The sequence below is a fragment of the Juglans microcarpa x Juglans regia genome, chromosome 4S (assembly GCF_004785595.1).
Source record: "Juglans microcarpa x Juglans regia isolate MS1-56 chromosome 4S, Jm3101_v1.0, whole genome shotgun sequence".
NCBI classification, from domain to species: Eukaryota; Viridiplantae; Streptophyta; class Magnoliopsida; order Fagales; family Juglandaceae; genus Juglans; species Juglans microcarpa x Juglans regia.
The window spans coordinates 19,035,390-19,057,699 of NC_054601.1; the positions used below are offsets into that span (position 1 = coordinate 19,035,390).

General features: G+C 38.7%; 1 protein-coding gene and 1 long non-coding RNA gene across 2 annotated transcripts; both read right to left on the reverse strand.

Annotated features, from left to right (window-relative positions):
* Positions 1-14,018: 14,018 nt before the first annotated feature.
* LOC121263489 lies at positions 14,019-14,620 on the reverse strand. Its single transcript, XR_005940272.1, has 2 exons — positions 14,295-14,620; positions 14,019-14,129 (listed from the first exon to the last, which is right to left on the reverse strand). It is a non-coding gene; the product is annotated as an uncharacterized LOC121263489 (long non-coding RNA).
* Positions 14,621-14,695: 75 nt separating this feature from the next.
* On the reverse strand, positions 14,696-19,993 carry LOC121263488 (light-inducible protein CPRF2-like). Its single transcript, XM_041166400.1, has 6 exons — positions 19,449-19,993; positions 17,421-17,517; positions 16,458-16,668; positions 15,713-15,788; positions 15,489-15,614; positions 14,696-15,249 (listed from the first exon to the last, which is right to left on the reverse strand). Exons 1-6 carry the CDS (start codon positions 19,917-19,919, stop codon positions 14,851-14,853), a joined length of 1,380 nt encoding a protein of 459 aa, XP_041022334.1. The 5' UTR covers positions 19,920-19,993; the 3' UTR covers positions 14,696-14,850.
* Between the last annotated feature and the right edge of the window lie 2,317 nt (positions 19,994-22,310).

Below are 22,310 nucleotides of genomic sequence, written 5' to 3' on the forward strand. Positions count from 1 at the left end.
TGAAGAAATGAAGGCACTGACGGGTGACACGTTTTAAGAAAAGAAAGCCCCTCTTTGAAAAGGAAAACCCCGTCCAGTGACGTTTTCAAATGAACGCACGTATGCATGCATGCATGTAAGTATAGTATGTATGAATGATGAATGCATGAATGAAAACCTATGTTGTTATATTTTAACTGCATGAAGTAATGCTTACGAGTCTTCGACTCATTTTAAGTTTTATGTATGTCCCTCCCCCCATAGGGAAGGAAATGAAGTACGCGTCGGGACGGGCACGGCCTATGTGGAAGAGCACGGAAGTCTAGGCACGAGCTTTAAATTGTAAGAGAGGCCTTTTATTAATAAAATTGATGTTTTTCGATGTAAACCTCTTTTATTGTAAAAGTACATTTTTATTGTATAAACGTAAAGTCTTGCACCCTGGAAAGAAAAAAGTTTTAAATCGGACGATAATTTCCGTCGTCCTTTATCAAAATATTTTACAAAAAGACCCACCACAAGGACGGCGTTACATACCCCGCTCCTTTTTACGTAAGCTTCTTTCTTTCTTACGTAAGGTTTCTTCTTTCTAACGTAAGCAAATTTCAATGACGGAATTATGCAACAGTCTGCCATTCTTTTTGGCGACTGCGAGCATCGTCATGCGTGCCGAACTATGACAACGTGTCTCTCGAGATATTAGTTGACTTCTAAAGTACGCCCAATGTTTTAAATGTACTAAAAATATTTATATGAAATATTTCCAGTATCGTTGAGTTAAGCTTATTTTTAAATAAGACAATTATAATATTTTGAAGAGCTCTAAAATATTATAATTGTCGGCGATCATTTAATATTAATTATTAAAATGATTCCAGTTATTTAAAATATTATAGGATTTAAATTATGTTGAAAGTTTTAATTAATTTAATAGTTTTATTCTTTTAAATATATTAAATAATACTTCATCATTTATTAATGATGAATGAATATTATTTCATAAACTAAAGTTAGTTTAAATAATATTTATCTTAATTCCTCTAAATGTTTTTAGTTAAGTTAATATTTATGCATTTTCAAATCAGTATTTTAATCCCCATCGTTAGATCGTTGCGTAGACCCCAAGATGAAGGGACTGGATTATAAACCCAGACCCTCTCTCTTTCTTCCTCACTTTTCCCTCCCATTTCTCTCTCCTCCCTCTCGGCTTGCACAGCAAGCAGCACGTCCCTCTCTTGCCCGAAGCTTCCTTCCTCCAGCCCGGCGCCGCCGTGCGCCTCCCACTCTCACCGCCGCCACCATCATCTTCCCCTCCCTTCGGCGAGTCCTTCCACGACAGTCCCTCTCTCTCACGCTCTCTCTTCCTCTCCACTGGCCGTGTAAAGCCCGAACGGGCTTGATGGCCACTGCACCGTCGTGCGCCGCCCAATGGCGCCACCACTCCCACGGCGACCTCCTCTCCCACCGGTCATCCTCCTCCAGCAAGCTCGGCCTCCACCGCGTAGCCCTCCCTCTCCCCTCACGGCAAGTACCTGAAATGGGTCTTTAACCCATTTCCCCACCGTGTACCTCCGTACACGGCCACCCACGACCACTAGGCACCACCGTGAGCCTCCCTCTCCCTCCCCCTTCCTCCTCCACGTGACCCGAGGCCCATAGCCCCTCCTCCACCTCACGGCTTCTCCCTCTCCCTCAAGTGCACGGGTTGCACACCTCCATCGCCGTGCACCGCCACCCACGGCGGGTAACCACCGTCATGAGCCTCCTCAAGCCACCACCGAGCCAACCCAACCTCCCACGGCCTCAATCTGCCACCCATGCACGCACACTCTCTCTCACTTTGCCACGGCCTCTCCTCCACTTCACGGCCTTGAACCACCACCGTGAGCCACCGTGGCGCCACCTCGACGCCACCACGAGATCTACCACACCTCCCTTAGCCGAGGCCTAGGTTCAAACCACCACTTTATGTGGTGGGTAACCATTACATGTGATGGACAGTCACTGTAAACGGTTAGAGCCGTCGTGTTATGCCCCTCACCGCCATCACGAGCCTTTCCAAGACCACACCTAGCTATCCAAATTAATGTTTTAAATTTCGTACCATACCGGCCGGTACGGTCGAATTTTTTCGTACCGGCCAGGTACTATATCTATTTCGTACCGGCCAAAATACCGGCAGTATCGGCCTCAATTTCGGCCTGTACTGGCCTATATTTCAGCCAGTACCAGCCAATATTTCGGCCTGTGTTTTTTTTTTTTTTTTCATTTTTTCAAACTACAAACTTATTTTTTAACCCCCAATTCAGACTAGACTATTTATAATTTAAATATATATGTATTTATATATAATTTATTTATATATCGACTATCCCGAAACGTTATCCCATACCGCTATCCCGAAACGGTACCAATACCTAAATATTTCGTTTCAGTGCCTTGACAGGTACGGCGTCCGGTACGGTATTCAAAACATTGATTCAAATGCCCAAACGGTTCCCGTACTTGGTGTAGCCACCCCGTACGTCCTTTCCGACCTCATCGACCGTGACAGTCAACGGGCAACACACGGGTTATCCCATCAATTGTATAACTCTCTATCCCTTTTTATTTATGCTATTAGTTGATTAGGTTGTGGACTGTGCTGTTAGTATAAGGGAAATTACTGTGTAGTATGGAGATGTGCTGTGTAGCGAAGTGTTTGGCGTATTTGTGTAGTGCGCTATGAAGTGTTGGGCATTCTGTGTTGTGAAGTGTGCTGTGAAGTGTGGTTGTGGAGTTTGTGCTGTAATTATGGCCTGGTTGTGCTGTGTAATGCGGTTGTGGGATGTGTTGTAATGATGGTGTGGCGTTATGTGGAATGGGAAGAGTGCACGCTGAGTGTACTCTATGTGGCGTGTTGTGTATGAAGAGAGTACACGCGGAGTGTACTCCATGTGGTGGAATGATGCACCATACAGCGGGTATGTCGTAGTGGTGATGTGGCATAACGTATATGGAGTATACGTGGAGTGTACTCTGTATGGCGTAACGTGTATGAAGGGAAGATGGAGCGAGGCACCATATGGCGGGTATGCCATAATGGTGATATGACGTAGCGTGTATGAAGGGAGTACACATGGAGTGTACTCCATGTAGTGGAGCGACGCACCATACGGCGGGTATGCCGTAGTGGTGATGTAGCGTGGCATGTGAAAAGGAAGTACACGCGGAGTGTACTCCATGTGGTGGAATGATGCACCATTCAGCGGGTATGCCGTAGTGGTGATGTGGCGTAACGTGTATGGAGTACACACACGTGAAGTGTGCTCTGTATGACGTATTATGTGTGAAAGGAGGATGGAGTGATGCACCATACGGCGGGTATACCGTAGTGGTGATGTGACGTAACGTGTATGGAGTACACGTGGAGTATACTCTGTATGGCGTAACGTGTATGAAGGGAAGATGGAGCGAGGCACCATACGGCGGGTATGCCATAATGGTGACGTGGCGTAACATGTATGAAGGGAGTACACGCGGAGTGTACTTCATCTGGGGGAATGATGCACCATACGGCGGGTATGCCGTAGTGGTGATGTGGCGTGTCGTGTATGGAGTACACGTGGAGTGTACTATGTATGACGTAATATGTGTGAAGGGAGGATGGAGCAATGCACCATATGGCGGGTATGTCGTAGTGGTAATGGGTAGTAGCGTGTGAAAATGGAGTATACGCAGAGTGTACTCCATAAAGTGCAGTGATACACCATATGGCGTGTCACAGAGATAAGGCTGATTGTGCAGTTGATGGGTGTAGAACGTGACGAGTAGTATCGAGAATTGTGGAACAGTGTTCCGAAGTAGTTGTGACGTGGCCTGTAGTCTGAGGTGATAAGTGTCACCGTAATTGACTTATGGCTAGTAGTATGGGTGTAGTAGCAGAACAAGTGTAAGAGTACGTAGTAGAAGCATGACAAAGGAATGTCACGAAGTGACGTGACTATTGGCAGTCATGCTTGTGATGGGTTGTAGCGTGTATGAAGGGAGTATACGTGGAATGTACTCCATGAGGTGCAGCGATACACCGTGTGGCGTGTCGCAGAGATAAGGATAGTTGTGCAGTTGATGGGCGTAGAACGTGGTGACTAGTGTCGGGAACTGTGGAACAGTATTCCGAAGTAGTTGTGACGTAACCTGTAGTCTGAGGTGACAAGTGTCACCGTAATTGACTTATGGCTGGCAGTATGGGTGTAATAGCAGAACAAGTGTAAGAGTGCGTAGCAGAAGCATGACTGAGGAATGTCACGAAGTGACGTGACTATTGGCAGTCATGCTTGTGATAGGTTGTAGCGTGTATGAAGGGAGTATACGTGGAATGTACTCCATGAAGTGCAGCGATACACCGTGAGGCGTGTCACAGAGATAAGGATAGTTGTGCAGTTGATGGGCGTAGAACGTGGTGACTAGTGTCGAGAACTGTGGAACAGTGTCCCAAAGTAGTTGTGACGGGGCCTGTAGTCTGAGGTGACAAGTGTCACTGTAATTGACTTACGGCTGGAAGTATGGATGTAGTAGTAGAATAAATGTAAGAGTGCGTAGCGGAAGCATGACTGGGCAACGTCACGAAGTGACGTGGTTACTGATAGTCATGCTTACGACGGGTGAGAAGTTAGTTTGGAATGGCGTAACGGGAAAGTCACGAGATGTCACGATGTGACAGGAGTACGTGAGGAACCGTACTCGTGATGATTAAGAGTTGGCATAGAAATGACATAGCAGGATGTCAGATAACGTGACCAGGTCACGGTGTAGCTTGGGAGTAATCTCGAGCTATATGGCGTGACGTAAGGCGAAGTTGTGAACGGAGTCTTGTCGCTTTAAGTGTTGGGATGAACTGTAAGAAGGGACGGCTAGCATGAATAGTCATGCTGGCTGGGTTAAGAGAAGGTTGGTATCGGAGTATGGCCCTTGTCCCTATGAGCAGGTGATTAACATGTTATAAGTTGATCTTAGGTGATAAGGGGTAAGGTACATGTGTAATCTGGTGAGACACATGTGCCGGACGAATTCACCATATGTAATGGGTAATCTGTCCACAGCATAATTGCACGATACTTAAGCCTCAGAGTTGGCTTAGAGCCATGTGGCTTGTATGGTTGGGAATGAGGATTTGGTATGGGCTAAGATGCATGGAGGTAGTGACGGGTGTATTGTCTAATATTGGGATGCGTGACTTAGTCGGTCTGAGTCATGCATCGAGATGAGTTCAATAAGGAGAGTAAGACGGAAGACTTAGCGTCTTAACCCTAAGGCGAATCATGGGTTCGCTTTAGTGGATGAGCACTCGAAGTAGAACGCCGAGTTTGGAAGAGATAGTGATCGTAAGTGGTCCCCGAAGGTTTTAGTATAGTTAAAGCCACGTAAGTGCACGAGATAGAATGAGAGTACTCTAAGTAAAGTGTAGCTCTATTTATAGTTTAAGTTGCTTATGTACTAGATAGATAATGACGTTAAGGTTATGTATGCATGTAGGTTGCCAGCTGACACGCGCATGAATGGACTGCATGATATGAAAGTAGCATGGAGTCTAGGTAAGTATTACGTTCATGCCTTTCTAGAGTTTTCTAGAAATTACGAAAGGAAAAGGAAAAGCTTTTCTCTTTAAGATGCTTACGAAAGAAGATGCTATGTTTTAAAAGTATAAGTACGTATGGCCCCTCCTTGAAAGCCCCTTTTTACGCACCCAAAGTTATTAATTGTACGCATGCGAATGGATGACTATACGACGTATCTATTGTATGTATTTTCTAAGAAAATCCACGAACCAAAGTAAACGCACGAAAGATGAGCTTGAGCCGACACTTTTATGGATCCTACTAACCAATGCTTTCGCAAGCGCTACGAGGTGATGCTCGTGGACGTCGCGAAAGACGACGTTCAAGGTGATGCTTACGGATACCATGAAAGACGATGTTTAAGCCCGTGCTTTATGTTTTATGGATGCTACGAACTGATACTTTTATGAATGCCATGAGGTGATGCTCATGGACGTCATGAAAGAGGATGTTTAAGCCCATGCTCATGAAATGATGTCTTCTCATAAAAAGAAATGTTTTCTCATGAAAGGACTGTTAACAAAAGAAAGAATTGAATGAAAGCTCCAACTCTTTAGAGCTGACATGAATGAAATGAAACAAAGACTGAACGTTTAATGTATGAAGATACGTAACGACCATATGAATGAATGGAAATGGTACCAATGAATGGGCAGATTGCAATACTAGGTAAGTAGTACTGGTAGTGCACCCAGTGCTACCCCCTGACTGAAAAGGGATTCCCAACCTATGGCCACGGGCGGAATCCGGGTCCAAAGAAAGACCGCTAACCCCAACACACGGGTCATAACAGTGTGTACCGGCCTATGAAAATGAAAGAAAAAATGTATGTATGAATGCATGTATGCATGAATGCACCGCACTCTTGAAGAAGTGAAGGCACTGACGGGTGACACGTTTTACAAAAAGGAAGTCCCTTTTTAAAAGAAAAATCTCGTCCAGTGATATTTTCAAATGAACGCACGTATGCACGAATGCATGTAAGTATAGTATATATGAATGATGAATGCATGAATGAAAACCTAAGTTGTTATATTTTTATTGTATAAAGTAATGCTTACGAGTCTTCGACTCATTTTAGTTTTTATGTGTGTCCCTCCCCCTTAGGAACTGAACGGTCAGGACAGACAAGGTCCATGGGGAAGAGCACGGAAGTCTAGGCACGAGTTTTAATTGTAAGAAAGATATTTTTATTGCAAGAATAATGTTTTTCGCTGTAAACCTCTTTTATTGTAAAAGCACTTTTTATTTTATAAACGTAGAGTCTTGCACTCTGGGAAGAAAGTAAAAAAGTTTTAAATCGAACGGTAATTCCCATCGTCCTTTCTCAAAATATTTTACAAAAAAACCCACCACAAGGACGGGCGTTACACAAGAAACACTCACAACTTCCTGGATCCACTTGTAAATACGGCCAAACTAAAAATCCATTGTTATTCCAGTTTGTAGGTGAGAGTGGCAAATAGGGCTAAGGTTCTGAGCAAAGGCAGATGTGAAGAGGTGATCACTATGCAGGGGTCAAAATTCACAGTGCCATGTCATGTGTTAACATTGGGAGGTTGTGATGTTGTTCTGGTTGTCCAACGGATGAAGACCTTGGATCCCATTAATTGGGATTTTAGTAACATGTCGATGAGCTTCTTGACGAGTCAGTCCAAAGTGACTTTACAAGGATTGAATCCTGAGAATATAAGTGTTCAATCTGGGGATAATTGCTTGAAGTCTTCTTTGATAAGGAAGAAAGGCTGGATTCTACAATTGATGGTAGTGGAAGCAGTTTAGATTTATGAGAATCAACCAGTAGAATTGACTAAAGTTCTTGAGGAGTTTAAAGAAGTTTTTGGTGAGCCTGTGGGGTTGCCTCCAAGGTGGACCTTTGATCATCAGATTCCCTTTAAGGAAGGGACTGCACCAATCTCAATGAGGCCTTATAGGTAGCCATATTATCAAAAGACGGAGATTGAAAATATTATCCAGGACTTATTAAAGTCTGGAGTTGTGAGGCCTAATCAAAGCCCTTTTTCTTCACCAATTCTATTGGTGAAGAAAATAGATGGGACTTGGACAATGTGCATAGATTATCGTGTACTTAATCAAGAAACTTTCAAAGACAAGTTTCTCATACTTGTCATTGATGAGTTACTTGATGAATTGTTTGGAGCTAAGATTTTTTTTTAAGCTGGATTTAAGGTCTGGATACCATCATATTAGGGTCAAGGAAGGAAACATTGAGAAAACATCTTTTAGAACTCATGAGGGCCACTATGAGTTCTTAGTAATGCCTTTTGACCTTACTAATGCTCTTGCCACTTTTCAGGGCCTCATGAATGACATTTTTAGACCTTTTTTAAGAAGATTTGTCTTACTCTTCGTTGATGACATTCTAATATACAGTACAAGTTTGGTAGAGCATGTTGAGCATCTCAAAACTGTGCTGGGTGTATTGAAGTAGCACACATTGTATGCAAAAAGATCTAAGTGTAAGTTTGGAATGGAAGAAATTGACTACTTAGGCCATCTAATTTCTAGCAGTGGAGTAAAATGTGACCCCTAAAAAATTTCATCAATACTAGAGTGGCCAATTCCTAAATCTGTGAAGGTATTGAGAGGGTTTCTTGGCCTCACAAGTTATTATAGGAAATTTATAAGAAATTACAGGATTTTTACAACCCCATTAACTGAGTTACTGAAGAAGAATTCTTTTGCTTGGAGTGATGCAGCAACTCAAGCATTTCTCCAATTGAAGACAACTGTAACTCAATTTCCTATGTTGAGATTGCCTGAATTTTCTGAAAACTTCACAATTGAGTGTGATGCTTCTGATGTGGGTTTGGGAGTAGTACTCATGCTAGAAGGCCAGCCTATAGCCTTCTACAGAAAAGTCTTAAAAGTTAAGGCATTGTTATTGTCAACTTATGAAAGGGAATTGTTGGCATTGGTTTATGCAATAAGCAAATGGAGGACTTACTTGTTGAGCAGAGCTTTCAAGGTTAAAATTGATCAACAAGCCTTAAAATATTTGCTTGAACAAAGAGTAGGCAATAAGGTTCAATAGAAATGGCTCTCGAAGTTCATGGGCTATAATTTTCACAGTTGATTACAAGAGGGGAAAGGATAACAAAGTTATTGATGCTCTTGCACAAAAATCTAAGGATGACACAACTACTCTTGCTTTAATCACATTTCCAACTCCTGTTGGATTGAAGAGTTGAAGCAGAGTTATCAACTATCCTCAACCATCAGTGACATTTATTCAAAACTTCAGCAAGGTTGGGAGGGGACTAAGCACTACACCATTCAGTAGGGGTTGCTGTTGAGAAAGGGTAAATTGGTAGTGGTGCAAAATCCTTCATTTAAACTTAAGGTGTTGCAGCACATTTACCACAAACCACAAGCTAGTCATGTGGGGTATCACAAGACATTGCATAGAGCCAACCAAGATTTGTTTTGGGAAGGCATGAGGAAGGACATCATGAAAATGGTCAAAGAATGTGATATCTACCAAAGAAGCAAGGATGAAACTGTTCACCCACCTAGCCTCTTACAGCCCCTACCTATTCCCACCTTTCCATGGTTCGATGTTTTCATGGACTTTATAGAAGGGTTGCCTCCTTTTAAGGGGTTCACAGTGATTTCAGTAGCATGTCGATAAGCTTCTTGAGGGGTCAGTCCAAAGTGACTTTACAAGGATTGAATCTTGAGAATGTAAGTGTTCAATCTGGGGATAATTGCTTGAAGTCTTCTTTAATAAGGAAGCAAGGCTGGATTCTACAATTGATGGTAGTGGAAGCAGTTTAGATTTATGAGAATCAACCAGTAGAATTGACTAAAGTTCTTGAGGAGTTTAAAGAAGTTTTTGGTGAGCCTGCAGGGTTGCCTCCAAGGTGGACCTTTGATCATCAAATTCCCTTTAAGGAAGGGACTGCACCAATCTCAATGAGGCCTTATAGGTAGCATATTATCAAAGACAGAGATTGAAAATATTATCCAAGACTTATTAAAGTCTGGAGTTGTGAGGCCTAGTCAAAGCCCTTTTTCTTCACCAATTCTATTGGTGAAGAAAATAGATGGGACTTGGACAATGTGCATAGATTATCGTGCACTTAATAAAAAAACTTTCAAAGACAAGTTTCTCATACTTGTCATTGATGAGTTACTTGATGAATTTTTTGGAGCTAAGATCTTTTTTAAGTTGGATTTAAGGTCTAGATACTATCATAATAGGGTCAAGGAAGGAAACGTTGAGAAAACATCTTTTAGAACTCATGAGGGCCACTATGAGTTCTTAGTAATGCCTTTTTACCTTACTAATGCTCCTGCCACTTTTCAGGGCCTCATGAATGACATTTTCAGACCTTTTTTAAGAAGATTTGTCTTAGTCTTCTTTAATAACATTTTGATATACAGTACAAGTTTGGTAGAGCATGTTGAGCATCTCAGACCTGTGCTAGGAGTATTGAAGTAGCACACATTGTATGCAAAAAGATCTAAGTGTAAGTTTGAAATGGAAGAAATTGACTACTTAGGCCATCTGATTTTTGGCAGTGGAGTAAAATGTGACCCCTAAAAAATTTCATCAATGTTGGAGTGGCCAATTCCTAAATCTGTGAAGGCATTGAGAGAGTTTCTTGGCCTCACAAGTTATTATAGGAAATTTATAAGAAATTACGGGATTTTTGCAACCCCATTAATTGAGTTAGTGAAGAAGAATTCTTTGGCTTGGAGTGATGCAGCAACTCAAGCATTTCTCCAGTTGAAGACAGCTGTAACTCAACCTCTTATGTTGAGATTGCCTGAATTTTCTCAAAGCTTCACAATTGAGTGTGATGCTTCTGATGTGGATTTGGGAGTTGTACTCATGCTGGAAGGCTAGCCTATAGCCTTATACAAAAAAGTCTTAAAAGGTAAGGCATTGTTATTGTTAACTTATGAAAGGGAATTGTTGGCATTGGTTTATGTAGTAAGCAAATGGAGGACTTACTTGTTAGGCAGAGCTTTCAAGGTTAAAATTGATCAACAAGTCTTAAAATATTTGCTTGAACAAAGAGTAGGCAATAAGGTTCAACAGAAATGGCTCTTGAAGTTCATGGGCTATAATTTCACAGTTGATTACAGGAGGGGTAAGGATAACAAAGTTGTTGATGCTCTTGCACAAAAATCTGAGGATGACACAACTACTCTTGCTTTAATCACATTTCCAACTCCTGTTGGATTGAGGAGTTGAAGCAGAGTTATCAACTTCCTCAACCATCAGTGACATTTATTCAAAACTTCAGCAAGGTCGGGAGGGGACTAAGCACTACACCATTCAGCAAGGGTTGCTGTTGAGAAAGGGTAAATTGGTAGTGGTGCAGAATCCTTCATTTAAATTTAAGGTGTTGCATCACATTTACCACAAACCACAAGCTAGTCATGTGGGGTATCACAAGACATTGCATAGAGCCAACCAAGATTTGTTTTGGGAAGGCATGAGGAAGGACATTAGGAAAATGGTCAAAGAATGTGATATTTGCCAAAGAAGTAAGGATGAAACTGTTCACCCACCTAGCCTCTTACAGCCCCTACCTATGCTAGTGAGAAGCCAAAGGAATGGAGTTTGTAGATTGCTATGGCAGAATAGTGTTATAACACCACTTGTCACTCTTTTACTTAGTTATGCCCCTTTGAGGCCCTCTATGGATTTCCACCTTTGAAGTTGTTGTCCTACATTTCTGGCACCACTGCTAATGCTGCAGTGGATCAACAATTAAGATCAAGGGAGCGTATTTTGAGCTTGTTGAAAGAGAATTTGATTAAGTCCCTGCAAAGAATGAAGTTATTTGCTGACAAAAGAAGAACTAAAAGAGTTTTTGAAGTAGGTGATTGGGTGTTTTGGAGACTTCAACCTTATAGACAAAAGTCTGTGGCTACGAGGAAAATTTTGAAACTTACTTTGAGTTTTTTTTAACCTTTCCAAGTGCTGCAAAAAATTGGGACAATGACTTATAGGTTGGACTTGCCTCCAACTTAAAAGTTGCATCCAACATTCCATGTTTCTTGTTTGAAGAAAAAGCTTGGACAAAATATTACACCATTACCCACACTACGACCCCTAGATTCACAGGGACAAATACAGCCTGAACTTGAGCAGATTTTGGAAAGGAGATTGAAGAAAATGGGCAATCATGCAACTACTAAGGTGCTGTGAAGTGGCTTGGAGCATGGAGACAACTCTTGGGAGTTGCTATGGGATTTACATAGGCTTTACCCACACCTTGTGGTGGACAAGGTCCTTTAGAGGGTGGGAGGAATTGTCAAGGGCTTGAGGTCAAGCACCTTAAAGGGGAGGAAATTGTTAAGGGTATTTGTGAGGTGCTTGGCTACAGAAGTGAAATAAAGTGAAAAAGGAATTTCGCGGGTAAGGATTAGAGGCAAGCTATTAACTAAAAAAGGATGAAACGGTCCATTGTAGTAAGTGAAACGGTGAGCTGAGAAGAAGGCAACAGACAAGATTAAATGGGACGTTGCGTTAAATGAAAAGGTGCATTGCAAGAGCAGTAGGCATTAATGTACTTGTAATAAAACGTAATCGTTTGTTGTATAAAATGTAATAAAACATAGTCGTTCTATGTAGGAGAGGGGTATAAGAACGAAAGTGTTTGTATGAATTTTTTGTTCATAATTGTTGAAGTTTAATGATCAGTGGAGATTGTAAGTCCCTCGAAGGCTTCTTCCAAGAATCAAGATTTGGATTATTGGGATTCTTAGATAACCGCAAATAGCAAGTCTTCGAGCTCTTCAATGGAGGACTAGATATCAACTTATCAAACGACTGACATTGCAGTACTCAAGATTAGTCACCCACTCCGATAGTGAACCAAGGTAGGAAGAACAAAATTGTATATTTCAGCGTAAAAACATCACGTGTTTTAATTATATGCAGTTAAGGCGATTTGGAATTGCAAAAATGCACAATGAGATTCTGGAAGGGACCTTTGTGTTTTCTCGTTCTTTTTTTTTAATTATATGACGTGACATCTTGCCACGTCAACAGAGTGCGCGGTGACTCCGCAGGCGTGCCTGTGTTTTCTCGTTCTTTGTTTTTATTATAAGACGTACAGCAGAGTGCACGGAGACTGTGGGCATGCATGTATATAGCAAGACTCTTTGAGTAAAATTTCACAAAAATTTTACCAATCCCAATGTGAATGCCCTAAGAGAAAACACATATGGGGTTCTATTGTTGCAAAGTCAAATTCGTTCCCTATCATGTCAATCGAATGTGGGGCGCTTTTCCTCCAAAGGTAGTCTTCTTAATAAATTTTGGCTTATGAGCTTTTATACACAGCCCGATGCGAATGCTCACAAACTACCAAACTTGTCATTTTACTGCCCCCTCCCCCTTTTCCCCAAATTTGTAATTTACTCTCACTAAGAATTCATAGTTAAGATGGATAAAAGAACAAAAAATTGATGCAAACCAATCTTAAAGAATGAGACAGACTGTAAAATGAGAGAAAAGAAAGGGTAGTTTGGAGAGCTTAAACATGTTTTTTTTTTTTAAAAAAAAATACAAAACAGAAGCATGTATAAATCTCATCTTTCATTGTCATTTTGATACTATCTATTGGAAGATTAAAATCAGTCAAGCTCTTTGTTGACCTAAATTCAATCCATGTTCCCACACTTATTTTGGTTATTATTTTTGCCAATTTGATTGTTTATGAATTCATGGTTAATTCTCTGTCACATATCCCTTAAAATTTTAACCAGGTAAATTGGATTTTACAAACTACTAAATTGCTACTTATTCCTAAAGAGTGTTGGTGTGAGCAAGGGTGTATCTGTGCACACAAACACTCACTACTACAATGAAATTACTGTTCACTGTAGCTGAACAGTAATATCACTGTAATCATGAGTGCCCGTCCACACGGACATTTACCGTGAGCTTAATATTTTTCATTCTTAAAATTGACGTGACTTAATGGTGTGTGAAACTAAGTTGTACTGAATCGAAGTTTAAAAAGAGAAATGGTTTGTAGTTCAAGAAACCTAAGTCATGCTGATATAAAATTTCGAGGGATAAATGCCTATTGAGCATGAGCTGTAGTCTATGGGAAAATATAAACTTGACCTTAAAGTTATTGACATGTACGAGTCTGGAGAACAATGTACCATCTTAATGGCTAATTGCAGCCCTTTTAGTTCTAATGGCATATCATTAATTTAGTTCTAGTCCTTGACATCACATCATTTATGGGGCTGCTTGAGAGATAAGCTCTAAGAACGTAACAACTTAGCATCTTCGAAAAAGTACTAACTTTGTTGTTTATGGTTTAGGCCATGTTTGCGTCATAACATTCCCATGATCCTAAGTTACCATGGCCTTGTTATAATGTCAAGATCCTCTTATAAACCTTGGGTGTTGGCTCAAGCCTAAAGTGGCAATGTTTTTTTTTATCTTGAGGGTATGTTTCTCCAAGTTTAAGCTTCAAATCATTGGATGCAAATAATTTATAGGGCCACATCCCATAGATGAAAAGCCAATGATTTACCTACTGTGTGTGTGAGCTCGTTATACAGACCCGAGATTTAAGGCCCATTTGGATACAGATGTACCTCATCTCATCTCATCTAATAATCTTACTATTATTCACAAACTATTTCAACTCATTTCATCTCATCTCACTATCCAAATGGACCCTTAACCAAGTAAAAAAGGTGCCGCTTTTGCACAATCTCCAGAATTCCTCTCCATCGAAAAAATGTCAAGCTACTCTGGTTATATCTTTATTGGTAGAATGAAGCCACAGCAGCTGAAGTTGCAGGTGCTGAGGCACAATTGCCGACCTTAGAGTAACAGTCATGTACCACTCTTGTCAACGTTCGCCATAGCATATTCCCCCACCTCTCTCCACTAGCATGGACCTGACAACCTAAGTAATTTGTACCTGATGCTTGTTTTGATTAAAACTAAACAGCAATAGATTCTAAGCTCTTAAAGGAATCAAAAGGCAATCATCTTAGAGTCCTATTTTGTCAAAAATGATGGTGGACAACTAGGCTGTTACATACAGTGCCAAATTGATTAGTGAAGTCAATAAAGAGAAATTCAATTAATTTCTTTTTTTTAAATGGAAATTCAATTAAATTTTTTTTTTAAATGGAAATTCAATTAATAGCGTAGTTAACATAAAGAATAGGCTTTCTTACATAAAGTACTTCAACCTGATCATTCTTGGAATCATCTTTCGGAAGAGGCTTTATGAGATCTGGGTTGTTCTATTTACTACTAATGTTCCCCATTGGACTGGGGTCCACAAGGACTTGCACCCCCCCGGATTCGTTTCTGAAGATGCTCCAAGCTGGCCACTCGCTGCATGGAAGCTGTTCTTTCCATCTTGTTTCCAGCTACTGCGGCCACTGCAGAATTTTTCTGCACATTTTCAACAGAAGAAATGTCTGCCAAGCCATTGTTGACTCCCAGACCATGAGTGGATATGTTATTGTTGGTACTGGGTTGATAGTAGTGATGATTTGAGTTGTCTTGAACAGGCACGGCAGCATCTGTTGATGTGTCAGAAGGGCTCCCACTATATGATGGCATTCCTACTGACGATATATTAGACATGGAATTGAACATTGGGTTTAATCCAGTAATTCTTTTGACCATCTCCTCTGCCATCTTAACCTGGATACAACGTTAAATACATACCAATAATTAATATATAATTCGCCGTGATATATCTGATCCATGCATAATATCATGAAAAATAGAAAGTTTCTTCTTCTCCTTAAGTCTGTTCTTTAATTAGGTTCATCCCTAGTTCCAAGGCACAGGCTCGCCATGGAGAGTGCATTGTAGGTTTTGATGCATGCCAATCAGACAAAATACTTGAGCTTTAAGAGCAATCAGAATGAATTACTTACCTTTGCTCTCAATGTTTCAACATCTGCCTTTAGAACTCTATTGTCGACCGCTGCTTCATTGTAATTCTGGCTGATTTCAGTAAGACGCTTCAACAGGGAAGAATTTTCCACCTTTAGTTGAGAAACCTACTAAGGACAATAGGTTAGGAAATCTCTACAAGACTGGGAATAAAATAAAGTAAAAATAGAAAACAAAAAGTAATGGATCTAAAAAAAGGCCAAACCTGCGTCTCAAGCTCAGTCAAATGGGCCTGCTTTCTTCTTCTTGAGCGTCTAGCTGACTCTCTATTGGAAAGCATCCTGAAACATTCCATACAAATAAATGGTGAAAATGAGTTCGAGATGGGCATAGAACCATGAAATCGATCCCTCAATGAATACACAAAGAGGCAAACAAGTGTCTAAATTTTGAGTTTTGTGTGCATCATATATATGTGACCGAGAGTAACTAATGAAATGTAAATACAAAGTGATGCATTCTACACCTTTCAAATAGGTATGAATTTGGAAGGAAAATACCAATTTTACATGAATTAAGAAAAACATTCCAATTGTTAGATCAATTTGGCAGGACCTATGATCTGAGTTTCAGGCATGAAATTCAGGTTTCAATCAACTATTCAATTAGACAAGCAAATCCCACATTCCATTAGTATTAATTGCCAAAAACCTTAAAAACAAAAATGAAAAAGAAAAGTTTTGATGTCCCTTAATGATAACTATAAAACGAAGATCCAAAAACAATTTAGCAGTACTGCACACACAGGTATGGCTTCTCCATATGGCACTGGAATAATAGCCCATATTGCAGGAAACTGCTTTTTCGGAAGATGAATTTGTGTCATCGTCAGATTGTACACAAGCTAACATTAATTATCCCAAGCCCACAGTAAATTAACAAGTCGCTCTGGACATTGCCAGTATTATACCCTATAATATTGTCAATAGAAAAGAAGAGACCATGATTACCTCCTAACTCTTTTTGCATCGGCAGGATCCATATTCTCAGACAGTTCATTTTCTCCTTCAACTTCTTCATCATCTGACTGTTCTCGTGATGATCCACTTGTTGTTGGCTTTGCTGGGATCCCAGGTTTCTTTTGCACGGCAGGTAAGGAAGGAATTCCTAGTGGTCCATTAGAGTCCTTATCTCGTGACCTGGATGAATCAGACCCAGCTCCTATATAGGAAATATTTTAAGATAAAATATTAAGAATAAGATACTCAAAATAAGAGTATGTATTACTGATCATCAACACTCAGTTCCAAAGCTGAGCCAGGGAAGGACTATGAGAAAGAGAAAGAAGGAATCTATGCAAATGAAAAGATCATGAACTAACATGGGCTTTATGATTGTCTCAAATCAAATGTAAATAAACACCGATCCTAGTTGTCTCTCCACTCTACTCTCCCATTGTCTTCAATGCAATATTCGTGTTTTCATTTTTCCATACATGGTCAATAATTCATAACAATTAGTAGCTTCGACCCCCAATCAATTAATTAAATTGGTCACTAAACAATGCGTGAACCAATTCTTAAACCCATCAGCTGCAATAGTATGGATGTATGTATAATACATAAAATAACTGTAATGAGGACAACAAAAGTAATCTACAACTAGATTTAAGAACGAACAAAAGAATTTCCACTTGGTTTTGGATAGCTCACTAAACTGATGCTCTGCATGGTGAATCTAATGCATATCTGTTCTTCAGTTTGGACAACTTCTGGAAAGTTGGCACTTGCAGAGAAATGCCTGGGGAATTCCATTAGGAGCATGGTTCAGTAATCAGTCATAGTTAGCATTGAGCAACTAGATGATGATTGGTTATTGGGGAACAGTCCTTGTCAAGAAGGGATTGTCTCATTGAAACTTTTAAGAAAATCATCTTGCATAAGTACAAGCACAAAAAATTAAGTCATGCAAACCTTTGGAAGAGGCTTGGGATCCCAATTGTGAAGTATTGGAAGCCTGTAATCCGTTTTCAGCTAAAGCAGCAGACTCTTGAGGCTTTACTAGAGATCCCTATTTACATGCGTAAAGCATACTAAGTCAACGAGCATTTATCGGACAAAAAATACTGGGCTCAGATCTATTACAAGAAGTCCAACATAAAAGGCATATAAATCATATGCGATAAAGATATGAAAAGGAAATTGTAACTATTCCTTGTCCCAAACCACAGCCACAATTAATGTTTTTGGGTAGATATGTTAAGAGGTTCAAACCCAGGATAGATGGAATTTTAACAGTTAGTGATTTTCTTGATCTTGATGTGGCATTCTGATATTTATTAATCCTAAGGGTCATATGATTCTCAGAGCAATCCCTTCAAACTTTGTGACTCTGTCTTTATACTGTTCAAGGTTCTCTGTATAATTAAACCTTATACGGGCTGTAGCCCTTCATTTGCTTCCAAATACGTTATCGTCTATGACAGGAGTTCTTTCCCTAATATTTTAACATGCCCACAAAGGTTTTACAAACGATAGTTTTTTTCTTTTTCTTTTTCTTTCTTTGACTTGGAGAACATTTTGATCAAATATCTTCCTATTAAAAACAAACAGATAGAGGAACATGAACAAAATTATGCTTTCAAACAGAGGAGGCGTCAAACCCTTTTTGCTTGTAGGAACATTAAGCCTCCGTTTGGATAATGAGATGAGATGAGATGAGATGAGATGAAAGTTGAAAGTTAAATAAAATATTGTTAAAATATTATTTTTCAATATTATTATTTTGAAATTTGAAAAAATTGAATTGCTATTATATTTTATGTAGAAATTTGAAAAAATTGTAATAATGAGATGAGATGAAACCGTTTCTGTATCCAAACGGCTTAAAAGCAAAAAGTTTCTTTTCTCAATACCACAAATGCCCCCACCGAGGGTATAGCACGAGACGGGTCCTGATAAGAGCAAAAAAGTTTTTATTTATTATTTTATTTATTCATTTTTTTATGAAAAATTTTATTTACAATCCTGAGTGGGGGACTGTATATGCAATCTCATTGATGAATGGAGATGAAAAGAAAAACATATCATTTTAAAAAGAATACTATTGTAATTTTAAAAAAAAATTTAAGCATAATTATATAGACTTGCATGAGGCAATCCCTATTTTGGAGACTGTATATAAACTATCTCTTTTTTCAATACTCTTAAACATTTAAAAAAAAAAATCATAACATCATTAAAAAATATTTCTTTAATAACTAAGTAATAAAAAAAAAAAAAAAAACAAGAAAAAAAATTTATCCGGACCCTACTGTCGGTGAAGTAGCATTTTTCGTTCTCCAACTAGGAGGTGACAATTCAGAATGTTATTGTGCTTTTAATTACGGTAGAGAGGATCTTTTTTGCGGGTAACTTTTTCAGTTTTGGACCCTTCTCCTATCTCTGTTTTCCATTTTATTTCATACATAAATAAAATATTCAAACCCACCCAAGATTATCAGCATATTCAATTCATCGCAATTTATTGAAAATATTTTGAAAAAAAAAAAAAAAAAGTCTAATCCTTTGTTCGGATGCTGAGAAAATCGTTGGCTCCCCCATATTTCCTTTTTTTTTTTTTTTTTTTTGGGGGGGGGGGGGGGGGGGGGGGGGGGGGGGGGGGGGGGGGGGGGGAACCAACCAGCACGCAACTGAGCCCATACAAACGCACGTCAGAGCTGACTTTTCTATCCTCCCAAAACGAAAAACCAACCAACGAAGCATAAGGAAACTCACATCTTAGCTTCATTTTCTTTTCTCCAGTTTTCCAGTATGCAAACACAAGCTAAACATAAAAACCAGGACCCAACAAAACAAAAAATAATAATAATAATATGAATAATAATAATAATAATAATAATAATAATAATAATCATACTCAAGTTTTCTCGGCAACCAACAAAAAACCAGAAATTAAAATAATAATCGTCGTCATAAATGAAGTGAGAGAAGTAGATTTACCCGAGTTAAAGCCACAGCAGCGCAAGCAAGATCGAGCTTGCTTTTAAGGAAAGCCTGGTACTCCTCGGAATCGGCCGGGATATTGGTAGGAGGAGCGTTAAACGACGCCGTGCAACTGTCGCCGAACGACGTCGTGGAACTGATATTGGTGGTAGTCATGGTCTGAATAACTTCATTCTGATCATTAATAGCATTCTGGACATGATTGCCGAGGGGTGCGTTGCGGTCGTCATCTTCCTTGATCTCGAAAACGGTGTCGTTTTTGTGGTGGTCGGCGGAAGAGGTGTCGGTCTTGGGGGAAGCTTCCAGCTGGAGGAAACGCTGGAAGGCCCACTCGGATGGGCTCCTGTTCATTCTGGACGATTCGTCCGATGGTCTGGTTACGGCCGTCGGAGAGTTTGGCTGCGGTGGTCGGAGTGGCGGCGACCAGAATTGGTCCGAAATTTCATCCACTGAAAACACCCTATCCATTCTCTCTTCCCTCTCTCTCTCTCTCTCTCTCTCCCTACTACGGAACTTTTTGTATTTTAAATGGTTTTATATCATATGGTTAGCTGACATGGAAAATGCAACTTCATTTGTTTTTCTCTTTGCAAAGACGTAACGGTTTTTTATAAGATTGTTAGGTAAACATTAGGCGAGTAGGCGGTCGCGTTACGATTGTAGCGGTGGCGAATTGTCTTCTTGGCTGATCATCTACATCCAACCATTTGAGATTGAGTAATTTTTTTTATTATCTAATGTGATATTAAATAATTGAATATTATTTATCATATTTTATTTATAAATTTATTATTTAATATCACATCATAAAATGATCAGAATATGAAAAAAAAAAGATGTTAAATATAATTTTATTTTGAGATTTTCGATCTCCATCTATTTCGTCATTTGCTGAGCTACTTCGACCACCTTTCGCTGCGTTCGTCGGCTTCAATTTCACACATTGGTACATCTAGACATTTCCATATATATCAAATATAAAGTGTACATAGATTTTACTTTATTTGATCGTTCAATCCATTTGATTTTTTTTTAGAAGCAAATTAAAAAACAAAGTGTGAAAAACTAATGCAAGTGTGAAAATCCCTCTAGTGCTAGAGTAGGAGAAATATAGATATATGAAATGGATCTCACAGTATTTATAGAATAGATTTTTCAGACAATATTAAATGCTCAATAAATATTATATTATCTATTTCATATATTTATTTCTCTCTCACTCCAAGCCCTAGAGTTTAGTCAAGAACTTTAGAAGATCTCAATTTATTTTCAACTATCTCATCAAAAGTTGGTCTTAGTTTGGAACTCATTCCAGCCTTTCAGATTTTTGTATAAGATTCTATACTTGGTATTGACTGTTTAACAACATTTATTTTGATGTAGGTTGAATCCATGGGTCTTCAGCCACTTGAAACTCTCTTCCATGGTACTTGATGCTATAGCAAAAAGACCCAGTGTCACTTGGTCACTAGTTTTCACAATATTCCTCATGATCAAGTCCATTAATGACACGATATTGGTGTGTTACATGTTCTAAAAGGATCTTTCCATCATGTATTTACCCTTCATGGTATGTACCCATGTAGGCAAGTGGATCGAGTTACATAAGAAATCTTATTTCATAAGTTCTTCCTATTTTTAGTAAAATCAGATCAAAAGTTATTGAACATCATATTTATTGATGTGTAGAGGGTCTTTGAGAATAAGAATATAGTCATGCCTTATGAGGGATTGAGGGAATTGCAAAAGTCATTGCTAGTCCTAATTGCTTTAGATACTACTTTGGCTTTCTATTCTACTATCATGTTGTGTTTTTTTCTATGATTTTTGCAAAATTATTTTCTTTTATGAATAAGAACATGTTTGGGATTGAGTTTGAAAGTTTAAAATGTGATTTTTAACTATTTAAAAGTTCTTTTAAAGAAAAATGATATGTTTGGTAAATTTATAAAAAATGTTTTAATCATCTAAAAGAGCTTAAAGTCTACTTTTTTAAAAAGCACCAAATTGAAGCCTTTTTTGAAAAGGTCTTACAGATAACTGTATATTTTTTTAAAAAAATAATGTAATTAACTTAAAAAGTGATTTATATATAAGTTTATCAAACAATAAATAACTTTTGAAGTATAAAGCTTATTATTTAAGTTATAAATTATAAGCTCTAAAGATATAAGCTATATTTCCCACCATAATCTCAAACGTGCACTAACTCTAATTTAAGATATCTACACTACACATCATCTTTATGATATAATTTGATTTAAAAGATAAATTTTAAAATTTAAATCTTACAAATTAAATTATGATATGTGGATAATATGTGGTGTAAAAGCTTTAGAATAGCTATACTTTTCTTTTATAAACCAAAGAAATAGGAAGTCCCAAATATCTAGCTTTATTGGGAGATTTCCTCTTAAATGGAGGAAGATATAAACCGGGTTAATTTCTTGCAGGCACGTATATTTATTGAAGAAAATTTCCTCAGCATGCGTGTGGTATAAGATTGTTGAGTAGAATAACTTTTTATTAAAATGGATAACTTTGTTCCCTTTTAAAAGTGAAAGAGTTATTATATTTTCAAGCGGTCAAGTCGATGTGTAAAATACACCATATATGTTAGTTTAATGATAAGATTTAATTTATAAGATTCAAATTTTAAAAATTATTTTTTCAAATTAAATTATACCATATATACACTTTATTAAATATGTTATACCCACCATCTTATATTTATAATTTTTCTAATTAAAAAAGTAATTAGAGGGGTAAAATCTTTACCCTGGAATATTTTCAAGTCAAATCAATGTAAAAAATTGATATGCCAAAATAAGAAGGTCAATTCCATACTCTATAGTCTAT

What these genes read in the sequence shown, in the direction of transcription:
- LOC121263488 (XM_041166400.1), bottom strand. Translation starts at nt 19,919, where the DNA reads ATGGATAGGGTGTTTTCAGTGGATGAAATTTCGGACCAATTCTGGTCG. An exon ending in CTGCTGTGGCTTTAACTCGG is followed by an intron (nt 17,518 to 19,448) that starts GTAAATCTACTT and finishes GCATGTAAATAG; the next exon opens with GGATCTCTAGTAAAGCCTCA. An exon ending in TTGAAACATTGAGAGCAAAG is followed by an intron (nt 15,250 to 15,488) that starts GTAAGTAATTCA and finishes CGTTGTATCCAG; the next exon opens with GTTAAGATGGCAGAGGAGAT.